General features: G+C 33.5%; 1 protein-coding gene across 1 annotated transcript in view; it reads right to left on the bottom strand.

The window, feature by feature from the left end:
- Positions 1-17,217, bottom strand: part of LOC149804667 (autophagy-related protein 2 homolog B-like) — a 206,742-nt gene that overhangs the window by 17,410 nt on the left and 172,115 nt on the right. Inside the window, exons 25-30 of the mRNA XM_089933186.1 lie at positions 16,553-16,685; positions 12,452-12,675; positions 10,119-10,372; positions 8,435-8,603; positions 4,944-5,111; positions 825-926 (exon numbers count right to left, since the gene is read on the bottom strand). Coding sequence (XP_089789312.1) covers positions 825-926; positions 4,944-5,111; positions 8,435-8,603; positions 10,119-10,372; positions 12,452-12,675; positions 16,553-16,685 — 1,050 coding nt within the window. The remainder of the gene's footprint in view (positions 1-824; positions 927-4,943; positions 5,112-8,434; positions 8,604-10,118; positions 10,373-12,451; positions 12,676-16,552; positions 16,686-17,217) is intronic.

Below are 17,217 nucleotides of genomic sequence, written 5' to 3'. Positions count from 1 at the left end.
CAGCAGTGGAAAAATGGAGCAAATGGAAAGAGAATTATGTATGTACCAAGATTTAAATGATGTTTTTGAATGGTTTTGCAATGTGCATGACAACAATACCTGCTAGCATATCATGCTTATGTCAAGAATAAGAACTATTAATGTATATTCAATTGAAATAAGTCTATTCTTAAGACAAGAAGAACCCTTTAATAATTAATGCCACTTTTAAATGAAGATATTAAATGAAGATATTTAATGCTTTGAAGTATGTAGCTTTCTTACTATGTACATTACATATAGGCCTAACTCTCACAAAAATTTAGTACCCCTCTGGAAAGGCCACCTGTCTTATAAGGCCACTTTCCCAGTGCAGAAGGGGTGGCTGTATATGAGGGGGACCACTGTAGCAACATTCTCATGCTCAAACTAATCCAGCCTCTCTGTAAACATAATCATAAAAAAAAATCTGGAGTAGTATTTATATACTGCTGAAATTGCCCTTATCAGAACACTGTTAATTTCACTTGCTGATTGTTATGGCAACAGAATTTTGAAAAAGCTACTTTCAAATTTTTTCTTGAGTAGATATTTGCCAATATAGCCCTACAACAACTATAAAACTTAATAGTCAGGATTGTTTCTGTATTCTAAGGTCAGGAGACAGGTATCTTTTGAAGTTTTTCTTATCTTTTTTATATGCTGCTTTAACTCTGGCACAATGAACCTTAAATTATTTAATAATTAGTGCAACAACATATTTAAAAAAGATGTAGGAAAAGGAAAAATTGTCATGATAACAGATATACAGACAGACACATCCCTGAATTGGGAAGTCATCTTACCTGATCAATATTAAGTCTAATTGGCTGCAAGGATACTTTTAATAAGCACTCTTCCTCATCTACTTTGGGATCTGGCCGCCTATGTAAAGCCTTTATATACACCTGAAAAAATATGGAAAGAAAAATATGGACATTGATCAATTTGGTTAAATCCTTCATTACACAGCTCATTTACATAAAAAATGAATGATATCATTAATAAAAATTCAAAATCAGTTTTCACAGCCAGAATGATATTTTCTTTTTTATTTCTCATATTTTTACAGGATGTTTAAGAGGTTGCGCAAACAGGGATATTCTATGCAGTGGTCTAATCTAAAATTACAATGGAGTGGTTAGAAGCCAAGACCAGACTAAGAAAGGAAGAGAATTGCACCTTTCCTATATCAGCAGTTGGAATTGGGTTTTCGTCTAATCCTTATTATGAGCTGATTGACTGATACATACAGGAAGCTACCTGTCACAGTGACTAACAGGTGAAGGATAACACCTAATTAACCATCTGTTAATGTGAATGTGCTGATATTATTTCTCCATCTCTTACCTATATAATGCTAAGGGAATATTCCCATCTCAAATGAAGGCTGCTAAGGTCTTGCCTGTTTATAAAAAGGGTTCCAAATCAAATCTAGATAATTATATAGACCAACATCTATTCTGCCAACCATAGATAAATATTTTCCAAACACCTCTATGTTTACTCGTCTAAGTACCATTGAATTCAGCCATCCCAATCTGGTTTTAGATGAAACCACTCCTGTATCTTGCCAACAAAACTCATTGATGAATGGTTGCTTGCAATGGACACCAGAGAATTGGTTGGAACTGTATACCTTGACTTTAAGAAGGCCTCTCATTTAGTTGATCATAATATACTTGCATGGAAAATGGAAAAGAACAAATGTTCTCACTTATCACTCTCATGGCTCAAATCACACCTATCTGACAGAAGCCAGCAAGTTGTTATTGATAACATTACATCAGAGCTGACGTTCATCAACAAAGGAGTTCCGCGAGGATTTATTTTAGGGCTTGTATTACTCATTCTGTCATAAATGACTTACCCCTATATGTTCAACCTTCAAAAACAGATCTAAATGCATAAGTTTGATTCCAACTTTATAACTTTGAACAAAAAACTGGATTTAGATTTATGTCAAGTTGAATATTGGTGCTCATTGGATAACAACAATCCTGTAAATAGCAAAGCATTGCTGATTGGAACTAAGCAAAGATTATTGGTGAACAGAAATCTAAATCTTGGACTGTATTACCTCCAACAAAAGAACTGAAAATGTTTGCACAGAAAATCTTTTGGGAGTTCAAGTTCATATGAATCCAGACTGGAGGAAGCATGTAAAACACATCTGTGCTGTAGTAAATTCAAGAATCTACCTTTTACAGTGGATAAAATGTTCTCTACCACTCACTGCATTCATTCTCCTCTTTTGGACTACTGGTGCACAATTTGGGGAAATACAATTGATACTAATATTACAACAATCCAAAAACTTCAAAAAATCGCAGCATGAATTGGCCTACATTTACCATCTGACATACCATCCAGAAAGTTAGATAATCTAAATCTGTTCAAATCCAATACATTGGACTACAACATCAAAAGGCAGTTTTCATTGTAAATACTGAAATATATGCACTCCAATTTATTCTGTTAAATGCATTTCATAGACACTTTTGTGATTTTATACCAAATGTATTTTTATCTTGATTTACAAAAGTTGGTTCAAACTGAGGACCTCAGGGGAGAACTATAATATACTGAGCTATCCTCATAAAATAAAGTATTTTTTATTATTACTATTATTATTCATCTTCTTCTTCTTCTTCTTATTATTATTATTATTATTATTAATATTATTATTATTATTAATATTATTATTATTATTATTATTATTATTATTATCATTAATATTATTATTATTATTATTAATATTAATATTATTATTATTAATATTATTATTATTATTATTATTATTATTATTAATATTATTAATATTATTATTATTATTATTATTATTATTATACAAAAGGAAAATAATTAGCCTACTACTCAGTACATCATAATAATGATCGATCATTTTCCTTTATTTACCCTGTTTGATACAGTTACATAACTAAGCTCCATCTACTTGCTCAATCATGGTTCATTATGTAGCATAATCTACACACCCTTACTAGCAACTGGCTGGTTATAAAATTTGGCCTTTCAGACATGATTATATTATATGCAGTGCCTGTATAGTGGAAACTACATACCCGGTATATTATTTAGGTATTAGATCTGGTGTTGGTTATCAGTGGCCAAGAGGTTAAAAAAACACTTTGATGTTCAAGCTCAGAATTCTGGCCATTATTTAATTAAAAAAACTTGACACCACTGCAAATAGTACTTGCAGCCATTTTCAGCAATTAGATACCTGCATCAGTAACATTCGAGTAAAAGAGAAGGTACTGTAAGAGTCATTTTTGGCCATTTGATCCAGATGAAACTTATACAGACAAATATGCCCTTACCTCTTCCTTTACTAAGTGGTTGATTTCTATTCAGGACTGCTGTGGAACCTATATTCATGGATTATAAATGTGTACCTTAAAAAGCTCCTATCACGCATATTGCCAAAAAATACATATTCTAATTATGCATTTGAATGCAATATGCATAACAGTCCATGAGAAGACTTATAAAACTTGATTTTTGTTTTGAAACAATGCAGAATTGATGCATATATTTCTGTTAGGTTTGGTTGATTACCTCTGGCACCTAATTTTGTTTTCATTTAAAATGCATTGCACATGAACATGTTTAGTGCTGACTTTCTGTTGTATTCTTGCCAAAACCACCTCACAAAAGGCAATTTTTGAATTTGTTGATCATTTTGTTTAAAAGTATGGAGTGAATATACTTTTGCATATTAACAAGGGTCAAATGTTGATACTGTGCATAGAGATGAACTAAAAATGTTCAAAATGTCAGCAATGAATGCTGTTTTGTTTAAGCATCATTTGGGGGAAAAGATTAGTTTATATTATTAATAATTCTGCCAAAAATATTCCTTATAGTAATCATAAAATTTATATATTTTGCTCAATTTTATGAGAGAGAGAGAGAGAGAGAGAGAGAGAGAGAGAGAGAGTACAATAGCTGTAAACTATACAGCATGTGAGGCATTATAGCATGGTTTTATTATTTCATCAACTGAGGATATCAATTTTGATACATTTATTATCAATATGATTAATGAAGTGGCACTAGTTTCTTATTATATATCAAACAGGTTTCTGGTATGGAAAAACAGTAAGTACAGCTCAAAGTTTAGCACAGGATGGCCATTTTATAGTCAAATGTGATGTCACAAGCATGTGCCTATGATGTCAAATCAAATAATTTTTAAAATTTAATTGAAATTTAAGTTTTCAAATTTTGATATATCTTTTACCATGGTATTTACCAGATAAGGCCTCCATTTTCTCAGCAGAAATTGCAAGCATTCTTTGATCTTTGATTGACAGTGAAACCTATAAAAAATATTGCATCAAAATTTCAAGTGATAAATATTGGACTCAAGTGATAAATATTGGACTTAGGGGTAGGTACTATAAGGCCCCTTTTAGGCCCCAAAATTCACAAAGTTTCAAAAATGTTAACGATCTCATAATACCATAACATTTATAGGTTTCAGTGTCAATCAAAGATCAAAGAATGCCTGTAATTTCTGCTGAGAAAATGGAGGCCTTATCTGGTAAACCAGCTTGAGATGGTGCCATGGGGCATTGCAAAGGTAACTGCACCTGTCTTTAAAACTGTGTGGCCATGACAAAATGCTCTGATTCAATTGAAGTCACTCTAGAAAATAGTGGATTGGTTGAGAACTTTTTCAGTTGGCACAGTTCAAGTATCATTTTGTGTGTGTGTAAGTATGTGTGTGTGTGTGTGTGTGTGTGTGTGTGGGCTTTGATAACTAAAGTGGTTATTTTGGAAAATATAATTTTGTTGTATACTATATATTTGAATTTTAACTGAAAATCCAAAACAGAGCTGATATGGAATGGAAAGTGACCACTTTGTGATCTATGAACTACCTAAATAAAATGTCTTACCATGTTAGCATGTGTTCTTCTGGGCTTCTCTTCAGATGAGTACAGATACAGAAATTTGTTTATCTTGGAGGATTTTAGACGATCAAGGATCTCAATGTCATATACCAGTAGAATCTGCCTTGCTACATGTTTCGCTGAGATGGGGTATTTTTCATGCTGGAATCGCATCTGTTTGTAAAGGAGCAAAGTAAAAGTAAATTTTAACACTAAGACCATACTGATCAACTATTAAACATGTTACTGAACAGCTGTAATCGACTTGTACAAGAATCTCTTAAATGGACTGACATTCATTGGACAGAAAGAATCTTCTGGAAACCATTGCTAATACTGAGAAAATCCAACATATCAAATCTTTATCAAGACTGTTTACTTATGTTGGAGTTGGCATGTTCAGATGACACCCGTATGTGCAGTAAAAAATTCTTTGTCATAACTTTTGACTCTGAACCTGATATCAAAGATAGAAAATCACTGAATTTGTCTCAGACAATATCAATACAAACATGCTATGTTTGGGTAAATTTATTATTATATATTTCTGTTATCAAGGTGATATTATTCAAGGTATTCTTTGGATATATCCACAAACTGAGTCAAATGATAAAACTCCAGGAAGTAACAATACAAAGATTTGACAGCAATGATGGATGTCAGATTGGCATAATCTTCAGCTAGTACTAAGTAGACACCACAAGTCTCTTAATGAAAACCCCATGCAGATACGACAGTCCATTAAGGAGGAGTGGTAATTTATGTGATGGCTGCCTCAGCTGTTATACTGGATGTCAGAAGGGGCACTATTTAAATCAGGATCAACCATAGGAAATCTTCTAACAAAAAGCTCATGCTAATACGACCATCTAATGAAGAGAAGTTATAACAAGACTTTCAAAATGACCATCATGGTAGCCAAATTGGATGTCAGATTGAAATATTTTCATTTAGGACCAAAATACTGAATGTCTAAAGGCATGACCAACAGACACTATTTAGAACCATTCAGAGATCAAAGTAAATCTTTCAGTGAACACCCTCTGTTGATTAGACTATCCATTCTGGCAGAGCAGTGATAAGATTTTCAAGACAGCTACACTGTAGACCACACTGGCTGTCTGATTGGCATCATTTTCTTTTAGGACCAACTAGACATTGTCAGAAATCTTTTACTGAAAACCTCAAGTCAATATGACCACCTATCAAAGAGAAGTAGCCATTTTATGATGGCTACCATAGTGTCAGATGTCAGATCTTCACCAATTTCATTTAGAACCTAGCTGACATTACAAGAAGCCTTTTACCATATTTGCCAGCCTATTAGACAGTACTTTTTGACCCGAAAACCTTAGCTTCATCTTATACTCTGAATCAACTTATATATGGGTTATGTCATCCAAATCATTTTATTGTATGTCACATAGCTTTTCATACGGAAAAAAATTCTCCAATAAGTACAAAAAATTATGTGTAAAAAATATTTCATTCTGGTGATGAGATTGTGGATGAAAAATATAGGACCCCCACATTACGGATTTTAAACAAAATTACATGATTGTCAGTACTAAAAATTAATGTACATTGGATGTAACTGCACTAAAGCAGCATGCATCAGTAATATATGTTGTGTAAATTGGATTAAATATATGTGCGTTAGAATTGACAAATTAGAAGATGAATAAACATGACAAAGACACATTCCACCACATTTTTCTTCTTGCACCTCATAATCAAATAAAAATTATGCCCTATTACGAGACAGACAGACAGACAGACAGACAGACAGAGAGAAAGAGAAATGTTTTGATGATTGTAAAATGTATGGCTCACTTACCCGACGACTGTGATCTCACTCATATAAAAGTGCACGACTATATTCCATTATTAATCATTGGGTAAGTAATTCCTTTTAGCTTTAGTTACCACTTCCATTGTACAACAGTCAAATGGCTTTGTAGTGGTATTACATGCTAATTAAATATGCAACAGCTGTTGTCAGGTTTTGCAAACTAACATCTGTTTGAGGTCAAGCTCGGCAGACCAGATCAGATTTGTGAGGCTACCAACAGGGAAATGAGGCTACCCATTGGGTATTACGAATATGGTACCATATAATGAAAGGAAATGCTGGCCACTCAAGTAAATTTCTCAACCAGTGACATCTTTTGAACTTGCAGATAGAACTGTTTGCAAAGATCAAAAACAATTGCCACCTAAGTACAGGAAGAGTTCATGCACTTAAAAAAAAATCTTATTTGTTGGGAATGGAGAAGTCATTGTACTTGCAACAAAAATTAGACAGCATGCAAAATGGTCATTCTTGAGATTTAACCTTAATGGAGTCTACATGGATATTAATATTGTGAATATTTAAACTCTGAAGGAGTATGGTATATGTTTTCATAGTTTACATTTACTGTTTAATATATTAATCTCTCTTTGACAAAAGCTTCAGCTAAACAGGGGCAGTAAGGTACAACCCCCCCCTTAAAAACCTCCAGGAAGAGCTGAAATCTCTCTCTCTCTCTCTCTCTCTCTCTCTCATACTGGGCAATGATATTTTAATTTGATTACAAGGTGCAAGAAGAAAAATGCAATGGAATACATATTCTCCTCTCTCTGTATCTCTCTTCAAAACAGAACTGTGGAAAAAGCATTTTAGCAATAATGATGCAGTTTCCCTATTGCTGATAATCTGATATAGCATACAGTGATACCTTTAATATTATGAAACGAGAAGTTACTATAATTTAATTCCACACAGCAACACAAATTTTATACTATCTGTACCTCAGAAAGTTTTCATGTCAGCATCATTGTATGTAGCTAAAAGTACATAATACATTTAGAATACTTCGAATGAAACAAAATGAATTAGGTACTTTTAATGATCCTGACTTGAAAGTTTACTGAGTTACAGATAGGATAAAATTCACGATACTGTTTGGAAAGAAGTAAAAAAGATGAAGCTAAGTTTTTGATCTGGGCTTGTCTTACATTCAGCTTAGAGTTATATATGGATAAAGGATGGAAAATTTGCCAACTTTTGCTCATTCGATTTATACTCTGCATCAACTTATAGGCCGGCAAATATGGTAGTCCAAGTCCAATGTCAATAGGACCATGTATGCCAAAGCACAGCGTGTCACACAAAAAGCAAGCTCTTTGATAGGCAAACTCCCTGACTTGGCCATGTTTATAAAAACACAACTTCCAAACTTTCTTGACATCACAATAAATACCTGTAACTTGCAGCCTGTAAAGAGTAGACAGTTTATACAGTTAACTGTCAAAATGGTTTGAGATAAACAACCACCATTCCAAGGATTACTTAACTTACTGACAACAGCTAGTGATGTAGTTCTTCAAAAAAAGTCCTTTCAGCATTATTAAGTACCAAAATGCAAGCAAGTCCATGATCAGTTTGGTCTGGTTTTCAAACTTATTCAAATAATCAGGTTCTAATGTAACAATTAAAATAACAGACTTAGTACCTTGTTTAAATGTAGTTCCATATATTTGTTGTGGTCCCTGTGTGGTCCTGCTAGGGTCTGAAGGGGATCCTTTGGTACAGGAGGGGCCTCAATGCCTCCTGCAAGACCTGACCATTTTCTCGCAGAGGCTGGTGAGCCCTTGTGGAATGACACACTTGAACCCCTACCACTGGAACAAATGGAAGCAATCATTTATAACTCAAGCTTCATTCAGGCTGATATTCACATAATCACTATATTTCCCTTTCATACACATTTTTCTCTGTAAAGTTTTTGGGTAATTCAACCTAACCTGCCACCTGTTCTACAACAACTTTCCTAAATTACCAAATATAAATTTTAAAAAAAATGAATGGCCCTATTTAGTGATTATGTTTTATTATTTTTTTGGCAATGGAGATATATCCTGGTTCATTTCAACTGTAATTTCATAATTTTATTGGAATAGGTCTATTCATTTTACCTGTAGTTACTGGAGGTTCCTATCCTGTGTAATTCAATTTTTCAACTGTAAATATTTTTATATATGTTGCATCTAAATATTGTGAGAGGATACCTATGGGTTAAGCAGTTTTTTTATGAATAAATAAGGTCTATTATAATTATTACTAGCATTATTCTTCTTGTTGCTATTATTACTATTATTATTATTATTATTATTATTTAAGCACATAGTTAAGAAATGGTAAGATCTGCATGTACATAGGTTCTTGAAAGAAAAAAAAAACCCATATAGGTACAATATCTTTTCTTAAACAATACAACAACACAATTTGAAATGTAATTTACACAAGCTTACTGAACCTTTATGCACCAGAATATCAAAGAAGAAGAAATTTGTTGTGAGGAAACAGACATCCCTATTATGATTAAACTGAAGCAATCTAGATTCAAGATCCATAGTAAAACCACAAAGATTAAACAGATGCAACAATTTAGTCCAAATTTGCAGGAAAAAGGTGACACTCACCCTGAACTATTTTTGATATTTTAACACAATTTGGTTTCAGTTTAATAAGTCCTTCAAATTTTGTTGTGTGAACATTAATTTGTGACACATGGGATGGGTATATGTGCATATATGAGAAAAACTGTATCCCCATTCTACAGAATATGGTGGAGACGCAAAAATTGCTAAATCTGAACCTCATACATATCTGCTAAGCTGAGTCATCAGAGCCTGCACCGATTACATACAGAGTTTGAACATCAATATTAAATAAGAATTAAAAAGAGTTATAAGACTGATCTGCCTTGCAAAAATAAAGCAGGTGGTTACTTCAGACAGTTTGTAATTTTCAATTTAAATTGTTTTATATTCTGTGATTTTTAAGTCAAAATCAGACTTATGACCACAGAGAAAAACTTATCCATAAAACTTGTGTATAACTTTGATTTTATATAAGGAGCAGCTGGAGGGTGTAGGCACATGAAAGAAAGGACCATGTTCACTGATGCTGTAGTCAAAACATAATATTAATTACTCTAAAAAAAAAATGCACTTAGGGCAAAGCTTTATCTCAACTTTAGAGCAAACATTTATCTCAATATTACAGCAAAACTTTGTCTCAACTTTACAGCAAAATTTGATCCCAAATCCTTATGAAATATTTTTTAATGACTCTAAATACAATACCTATGTAAAGTGAAGTAATCTTTCCAATGGAAGGCAATTAAAATTTACCTGTACATATCAGTGATAACTGTATCGGAATACTTTTCTTTGATTTCATGTGGTGATGGACTATCAAAGTCCTTCCCACCGTACATGTACCAGACCAGATTTAGCTCTTTTAGGGTATATCTCGCCTCTGCCACTGGAAACAGGTCTGGTGATTGCAAAAGATCGGTGCGACCACAAGGAGCTGCAAAATAGTTGTCTTTAATTTCTATCGGAGTTTGGGTAAAAACTCGGACTGATGGTTCTCCATCTCTGGGCTGCAAGAGATATCACAATATTGTAAATCATAATCTTTTAACAGCAACAACAATAATAACAATAATTACTAGAACTTATTGTCAAAAAAACAAACAAATGAACAAAAAGCTTCTGCAATAAATTCATACACATTACATTTTTTTTAAAAGATCAAGATGAAGGATAAAAGTCATGTAAAATATTCTCTGCAAAAACATGACTAGAATTAACATGATACTATCTACAAAGCAATTATTTTATTCATGATATTTACATTAGGGCAATACAATCTGAATGTTGCAAAGGTGGATATTATTAAAACCCTATGTTTTGCACACACTACATGCAACAAATGTGCCAAAATTTAACACAATAATATATAATTATTTGTAAGGATGAGCATAATTTAGAGCATATAAGGTGAAATTACAAGGCATCAAAAGAGATTTCAACATTATGAAAGTCTGAATTGAAATTACTGACATTCGTTAATTACCTTGGCATTTAAAAACATTAATCTGAAGATAATAAATACTTGTCATCAGGGTAATTCTAAATACAAATGTATCTAGTTTCCATGAGGTCACAAACTAATTTAACATTTTAGCAACCAGATATCATGCTAACTTGAGCTGAATGATACTGTGTTTGTATGCAGCTAGCTTTTGTCATCCTGATAATTATCAGTGGTAATGTCAGCCAGTAATTATCAAAGTGACAAAAAAATAACATCAAACAATAACTAGATTACATATCAGCCAGTAATTATCAAAGTGACAAAAAATAACATCAAACGATAACTGGATTACTTTGCTCTTTGCATAGATTAGAGTTAGGTACTTTATCAGCATGTTGGAACAAATATCCAGACACTGAGTTTGGAAATCAATAAATTTAAAATCATGCACTTGAGACTTCTCTCTGTAAATTTGATTAAATGGCCAATGGCAATATGAAAATTGGACAGTATTTGCACTGATATACCAGCTACTGGCCATGTTACAGGGGTGACTTTCCTAAAGGGGTACTTCTAAACATAAACTAGTTGGTGCCAAAGAATTCTGGCCATATAAAGCAGGTGACTGGATGTTGGAGGGGGATGTATTCAAGATGACCACTGTATCTACTGTAAATGAGCACATAAATCCAATGTATTTTTTAAAAGACATTTTATGATTAAACTAACAATGAGTAACCTACCATCTCAAGAAGTCACAATATGGCTTACATAGGAGGATAAAAATGATTTTTAAAATGCATTTAATGGTATTAGGAATTAATTAATTTAGGCTTTCTATTTAGCAAATATTATGCTTTTCTCCAAGAAAACAATTTCAAAACCAAACTTCTTACTGAAACTGAAATGAACCTCTCTTGTAACATGCCTACCAATCCATGTCAACATGGAAACAATAGCTATATATATGTAAAATTGAGAACTCTTAATTTCAAGACATTTTTTTCATTGAGCTACCTTAGTAAAACCGAATGATAATGTAAAAATGGTAACTACTGATCGTCATTTTAAGAATCATATACTGACGTATATGTTCTTTAAATAGCAGGCATCGTATTGAATAAAGTTTCTGTTTCTTTATGAAAACTGTCAATGACCCGATTTTGTGTTTTAGAAAATTAGGGTCTACAGTTAAATTACATAGACTGTATTTAAAAATGTGTTCAGAAAAAATGAAGGGAGTCCCAAACTTTAAGTTGTTCACAAAAATTGGGTAAAGATGGTAATACTTGATTGGCAATCAGTTTCTCAAAACTGTTGACAATGCAGAGAGGACAGAAATGGGTTTACAGTCTCCAGGAACCAACTTTTCATAAAATGGGGTCACTATCACTAGTTTCAACATTTCCAGAAAAACATCTTAATTAATGCTCTGATTAATGAGGTTAAGTTGAAAAATTTCAATAAACAAAATCTCATGCCCATAGAAAAGGTTTCACCTGAAAAGCTGAAAATAAGGCAGCTACATACTTGCTCCCAAAACACTTTGCATCCTGAGATAAAAGGGATAATTCTCACGATGAATAATTTTTAAAATGAAACACCTCATGGAATAAAGGGAAAAAACTCAAAATATACAAACAGCAATAACCCAGCCTGGGTCATCTATGAAACAGAAGTCATCATCTTCATTGCTTTGCTCCTCTTCAGTTCTCTCTGACATCATACTGCTGGATACAGAGTCCACATTAGCCATAATAACAATGGGTCGAAGACCAGCTTCAGCACTCTTTCCAAAATGGCCATACTCTTCATCAGGGATGAAATACACTTTAGTGGGTTGACCATTCACAGAGTGGTTTGATTCTTTAACATTAGAATAGTTTTTGTTAATATTACAAGTGCAATACAAAAGTATTGTCACAAAAGCAAATTTATTCTGTGGAATGAAGTTTCATTGCTATAAATTAAAGTCACTATTTTATGAACACCACTGCTATTTTTTCTGCTCTTGTTTACAATTTTAAAATGTGAATAATCTAAAATAATTCATGCTCCTAATAATAAAAGTATACACTACACAAATAAAAAAATAAAATAATCAATTTACTTAAACATGACCAGATTATTTCATTATCATATTTACAAAAGAACTGTAATACTAATGGTGAAAAAGATGGATGCATAAGTTAGCCTGATGTTTATTTCAAAGCAAATGTTACCAAAATTACTGTCTAGATTACTGATGTGCATGTAAACACTGTACAGTCTATAGTCCATATTACTGATGTGCATGTAAACACTGTACAGTCTATAGTCCATATTACTGATAAAATGTGCATGTAAACACTGTACAGTCTATAGTCCATATTACTGATAAGCATGTAAACACTGTACAGTCTATAGTCCATATTACTGATGTGCATGTAAACACTGTACAGTCTATAGTCCATATTACTGATGTGCATGTAAACACTGTACAGTCTATAGTCCATATTACTGATATGCATGTAAACACTGTACAGTCTATAGTCCATATTACTGATGTGCATGTAAACACTGTACAGTCTATAGTTCATATTACTGACATGCATGTAAACACTGTACAGTCTATAGTCAATATTACTGATGTGTATTTAACACTGTACAGTCTATAGTCCAGACTACTGATATGCATGGAAACACAAATAGTTACCAAAATTACAGTCTATAGTCCAGAATACTGATGTGCATGTAATCACTCTAAAGTCCATAGTCCAGATTACTGATATGCATGCAAACACAACAGTCACTAAAATTACAGTCTATAGTCCAGATTACTGATATGCATGCAAACACTATAGTTACCAAAATTAGTCTATAGTCCAGATTACTGATATATATGCAAACACAACTGTTACTAAAATTATAGTCTATAGTCCAGATTACTACTGTGCACACAAACAAGAACACTACTAAAATTACATCTATAATTCAGATTACTATGTGTATGTAAATACAACTGTTACTAAAATTGCAGTCTAAAGTCCAGATTACTGATGTGCATGTAAACACAAATGGTACCAAAGTAACAATCTACAGTCCTGATTATTGATGTTGTTGTTTTGGGTTGATAAACCATGCATAGTGGCAAGTATGTTTAGTGGAACAAGAACCTGGAAAACCCTGTAAGTACTACTGACTGACAGGAAATTACTGGAAAGCATTCTCACATTCGAACATTGGCCAAGTCTAAAACTCAAACCCACAGACAAAGATGAGTTGGCAGTGATTGGTAGAGGCAAGCATTTTAGACTATGTAGCCACCTGCCCACAACACTCCTGATTACTGATTGTGTGTGTAAACACAACTGTTACTAAAGTAAGTCTACAGTCCTGATTATTGATGAGCATGTAAACACAACTGTTACCAAGGTAAGTCTAAACTCCCAATTACTGATTGTGCATGTAAACACAACTGTTACTAAAGCAAGTCTACAGTTCAGATTATTGATAAGCATGTAAACACAACTGTTACTAAAGCAAGTCTACAGTTCAGATTATTGACTGTGCATGTAAACACAACTGTTATCAAAGAAAGTCTACAGTACACATTACTGATGAGCATGTAAACACAACTGTTACTAAAGTAAGTCTACAGTTCAGATTATTGATTGTGCATGTAAACACAACTGTTATCAAAGAAAGTCTACAGTACACATTACTGATGAGCATGTAAACACAACTGTTACCAAAAGTAAGTCTACAGTCCAGATTATTGATTGTGCATGTAAACACAACTGTTATCAAAGAAAGTCTACAGTACACATTACTGATGAGCATGTAAACACAACTGTTACCAAAAGTAAGTCTACAGTCCAGATTATTGATTGTGCATGTAAACACAACTGTTATCAAAGAAAGCCTACAGTCCAGATTATTGATGAGCATGTAAACACAACTGTTACCAAAATAATTAAACAGACCATATTACTGATGTGCACCAATGTTACCAAAATAAGTATACAGTCCAGATTATTGATGTGCACAATTGTTACCAAAATAAGTCTACAGACCAGCTTACAGATACTGATGTACACAATTGTTACCAAAATAAGTCTACAGACCAGCTTACAGATTACTGATGTACACAATTGTTACCAAGATAAGCTACAGTTCAGATTAATGATGTACACAAATGTTACCAAAATAAGCTACAGTCCAGAATACTGCTGTGCATTAGACACAATACCAAAATAATGACTTTCCACTTAGGTAGAGCAGCAATAATAATAATTTCAGAATGGCTACCACGGCAGTCTATTTGGATGTCAGATCAGCACCATTTTCATTTAGGATGAAACAGACATCACAAGAAGTCTTTCAGTGAAAATTCTGTCCTTATATGACCATCCATTCAGAAGGAGGTGTAATAAATAAAAAAAAATCAAGATGGCCGTGGCCACTGTGGTGACCATTCTATTTTATCAAGCAGGCACAATATTCATTTAGGACACACCATAAGAATTATAGTAAAAACCATATGTTAATGACTTTCAGTGAGAAGAGGTAGTGAAAAAAATTGTGATGGTTGCTGGGGCATTTATTTTGCATGTCAGGATAGCATTATTTTCATCTAGCACCAACCAGACCTCATTTGAAGTCTTTCTGAGAAACCCATGCTGATGTGACAATCCATTCTGGTGGAATGGGTGATAAGATTTCCAAGACTGCTGATGTGGTGAACTTGATGTTTTAGCTGCATCATTTCATTTCATTTAAGACCAACTAGACACCATAAAAAGGGGGCCCCAAGCGGCCGAGTGGTCTAAAGTGCTCTATGTTATGGATCACTGCCATCTCACCTCTGTCTGCATAAGTTCAAGTCTCGGATTCAGCCAATGTGGGTATGTGAGAAAGAAAGCCAGTAGCTTCTCGCGGGTTGGTGGTTCTTTCTGGGGTTTTCCCGGGTTCTTCCTCCACCATTCATACTGGCCACCATGTATAGCCTATCGTGTGCTGAAAAATGGCATTAAACCCTACAACAACAATAACAACACCACAAAAAAGTCTTCTGGTGAAAATCTCATTTCAATATGACTTTCTGCTCATCATAAATAGCAATAACAATATTTTCAAAATGGCTGTCAGACTGACACAACAATCATTCATAACCATCTAAACATCATAAGAAGTCTTTTAGTGAAAACGCCATATTGATATGGCTAGAGTAGCAAACAACTAGATCTGGATGATGGCTACTGTCGCATTCACACAGATGTCCAAGAGCAGTACCATTTTTATTCAGAACCAACTAGACATCATAACGAGTCTATTGGCAAAAACTATGTAGATATGACAGTATATGATAGAAGTAATGATAAGATTTTCAAGATGGTTGCCAAGGTGACCGTAATGAAGGCCCCTTCCATTTTTTGGTATCAAGTAGACCTTGTGATGAATATGTGTGTAAAGTTTCATGGCAATCATACAAGTAGATTAGGATTATCTATAACAAGCATCTGCTAATGGATGGATAAGAGATGAGGAACAAATGATGGACACGGGTAAACTGGCCATACAATAAGTTATTCTGGTGAATGACTAGTACAGTTAACAAAACTGTTTTTGCATAACCACTAAATTGATGCAAATGAAAATAAATCAGTTTAAATTAATCCACACATGCCTCCCTCAGACACTTTGTTCATGCAAACAAAAAGCTTTGATATACACCTGAGTGTAATTCCCAAAGTGACATTACCTGAGTTAGAGACTGACTGACTTGATTCTCTCATAGCTTCTGACATCATAGTGTGAACATGCTCCATCTTTGATTCAGAGAGATGAAAATCACTTCCACTTGACCTCCCTGCCACCTGATCTTTGTCTCTTTCCTGATAATTAAACCAAAAAGACAAAGTTGAAAACTGAACACATAGACTGTCACCTTAATAGTGAACAGTCTGTATGGCTGGACTACACTGAGGGAACACAAATGCTCAATGCACTACCTAAATACAAACTTACCCAGACAGACAAATAAACAGACAGACACAGCTTAAACTATATTCCTCTTCCACATTTGTAACAGGCCATGAAAAAGAAAAAGTGCTTTAGCAAGAACGATAATTTGGATTCATAAATTATAGGATTAAAAGGACTATTTGTGATGTGTATGTGTTGCCATTCAGGGTTAAGTTACAATCACATGTAAAAAAAAAAGGACTAACATAGCACCAAATCACTTAGACAAATTGGTAGAGAATAAAAATATCTGCTAAAGAAATGGATTCTGCATACAGTTTATGACAGACAGACAGACAGAAAGACAATGAGACTCTCCATTATACTAAATGTTTATGAGAGAAGAAAACCAATATATTGCATTGGTCATGAAAAAGTGGTGTTCAAACATGTCATATTACT

The sequence above is a fragment of the Sinohyriopsis cumingii genome, chromosome 2, assembly GCF_028554795.1.
Source record: "Sinohyriopsis cumingii isolate HCF-2022 chromosome 2, ASM2855479v2, whole genome shotgun sequence".
Taxonomy (NCBI): Eukaryota; Metazoa; Mollusca; class Bivalvia; order Unionida; family Unionidae; genus Sinohyriopsis; species Sinohyriopsis cumingii.
This window is presented reverse-complemented; position numbering and strand designations above follow the sequence as displayed.